Source organism: Cibotium barometz, chromosome 29 (assembly GCF_041138505.1).
Source record: "Cibotium barometz isolate CiBa-2024 chromosome 29, ASM4113850v1, whole genome shotgun sequence".
Classification (NCBI taxonomy): domain Eukaryota; kingdom Viridiplantae; phylum Streptophyta; class Polypodiopsida; order Cyatheales; family Cibotiaceae; genus Cibotium; species Cibotium barometz.
The window spans coordinates 13,996,203-13,998,422 of record NC_141074.1 but is presented as its reverse complement, the minus strand read 5'-3'; the positions used below and the strand labels follow the sequence as shown (position 1 = coordinate 13,998,422).

Genomic DNA, 2,220 nt, shown 5'->3' with positions numbered 1-2,220 from the left:
AGCTACTCAACGAAAGGTATCCCTCGAGCCAACTCTTACTGGTGTAAAAGACTTACGCTCCAATACGTCAAATAGAGGATAGGCTAGATTTCCCAAGAAGGTACTCGATGATTGTATCTCTAGATATGGTTGTGTTGTTTTTTCCTCCTGCAGAAGCAGCCGATGTCTGTGTATACTTGAACCCCAAGTTTTGCAAGCAAGGAGTTCCTTTTTGGAAGATCAGTCCCCTTAAGGCACAAGTGGTACTTAAGGCCCAATGTATACTCTTTGAGAAATCAATTCAACAATACCACTCACACTTGTGAGTATTTTAAATTTAAAAAAAAAGACAAGGGCTGGTAAGGCGCTTGGGTCCCTCAACCTCTCGATCTCATCCGGATAAGCAACAGCATGGCCAGACTGCACTGCATTACTCCGAGAGAGAGAGAGAGAGAGACGTAGACACACACGTTGCTATAAATTAAGGTAGGTGCGAGTGGCCACATGAATGCGGATACCATAGTAGATTCTCCACTCCTCCCACACTACGTCTAAACTCCACCCATCTTTCAGCGCCCTCGTAGCGTGATTATCATTATCGTTTTTTTTTCCCGTTCGCCTCTCTCTCTCTCTCTCTCACTCTCACACACACACAGAGTGCACACACTTAAAGTTCGGGGGTTGAAATTTGCGTCTTCTATGAACCTTCCTTTAGCAGCTCTGCTAACTTTACAAGAGTGGGCAGGTCGGCGTTCACCTTAGCCACTTCACAATTCTGCGTCGGATAAGCTTCTTACTAGCATGAGGCTTCCTGCAAGCACTGGCGCCCCTAAAGTAGATGCTGCCACACGCTCTTTCATCATGAAGGTGAGTCCACCGCCCCTCTGGGTGCGTTAGATATTAGGTTGTGTATCCGTTCACAGGATGCTTCAATGCCGCGCAAGCCAGCTGTAGCTGGATAATTGCTCTCGCTGTCTGTCTCTTCGTCTACCTCTGTCTTCTAAGGTGTTGATAACATCTCTTGTTTTGAAACTTACCTAGGTGCAGCACCTTATTGAGCGCTGCCTCACCTTCTACCTTGACCAAGATGATTGTGTCAAGGCTCTCTCAAAGCATGCAGGAATCGAACCTATCATCACTGTAACAGGTACCTGTTCTAGCCTTGCTTGTTGAACCCATCAATCTTATCCATCATGCTCATAGCCAATATAAACCATGCTTGTAAACCTAATTTCACCCAGCATGTCTCAAACTTTTCCTTAGCAGTTTGTTCCTTGCTAGGTGAGAGTGCTTTCCGTAGCATTATTATTGATTGTTGATAGGGCTGCTTCTTAAACCCAACACTACTGCAATCGTTAAGTCAAGCTCTTTTCTTTTAAAGCTCATCACCATTGGTAGTCACCATAATTGGTAGGTATAATTAACTATACAGCAGGTAAGTCACAACACATCTGTTAATCACGTAGGTGGTTAACCTGATTGTTGATGATCAGCACTCAACATGCTTCATCCTAGCTCATTAATCTCTGTCTGAACCAAAATGTAAACAAAAATGTAATCTCTGTCTGAACCAAAAATGTAAACAACAAGTAGTTCAATGTGTATACAGTCTTATCTCTAGTTTTTGTTTTTCTCTCTTGTTTTTGTTTGTGAGCTATAAGGAGTCTGAGTAAGCTTGCCATGACTAGTCGAGATCGAACTTAAACCTGTGATTAAGCTAATCCTAACTCAAGCAGCTAGTTTGGCTTCTTTTGTGCTCTTAGTGTGGAAGGAGTTAGAGAAGGCAAACAAGGAGTTTTTTGAAGGTTACTTTTGTAAGAGGCTGGCAAGAAGATCATCTCAATTCAGCAGAGTGTTGGAAGACACTACTAACAAGCTTTCCAGGCACAGCTTGGAGGACATCAACCAGAAGATAAAAAGAAGGATTCGAAAACCCTAATAGCAGAGAGTTAGGAGGGTGCTGATCAGCTGCTGATCTGACCATGTACTCATACTTCACCAAGCCAATGATAATGATCATGTGTTTGATAACCATGCAAAGAATTATCCCTATGGTTTTTTTTTGTGTGCTTTAAATTCTTTGATTTAACACTAATATCTTCCTCTGTGTGAATTATCTCCAAGCAGTTTAGTTTCCTAACCAAAAAAATGCAGTTAGCACTTTAAAAAGAAGAAAAAATGCAGTTAGCACTTTAAAAAGAAGAAAAAATGCAGTTAGCACTTTAAAAAGAAGAAAAAAAA

General features: G+C 41.8%; 1 protein-coding gene across 1 annotated transcript; it reads left to right on the top strand.

Annotated features, from left to right (window-relative positions):
• Nucleotides 1-641: 641 nt before the first annotated feature.
• Nucleotides 642-1,990, top strand: LOC147621877 (uncharacterized). The gene is made up of 3 exons (XM_086823628.1): nucleotides 642-846; nucleotides 1,021-1,126; nucleotides 1,743-1,990. The coding sequence occupies exons 1-3, from the start codon at nucleotides 781-783 to the stop codon at nucleotides 1,916-1,918; spliced, it is 348 nt and encodes a 115-aa protein (XP_086679754.1). The 5' UTR covers nucleotides 642-780; the 3' UTR covers nucleotides 1,919-1,990.
• The last annotated feature ends 230 nt before the right edge of the window (nucleotides 1,991-2,220 follow it).

Excerpts from the sequence above, each read along its gene's own strand:
- LOC147621877 (XM_086823628.1), top strand. The coding sequence starts at position 781 with ATGAGGCTTCCTGCAAGCACTGGCGCCCCTAAAGTAGATGCTGCCACA. Across the intron at positions 847-1,020 it reads CACGCTCTTTCATCATGAAG|GTGCAGCACCTTATTGAGCG; the intron begins GTGAGTCCACCG and ends AAACTTACCTAG. Across the intron at positions 1,127-1,742 it reads ACCTATCATCACTGTAACAG|TGTGGAAGGAGTTAGAGAAG; the intron begins GTACCTGTTCTA and ends TTGTGCTCTTAG.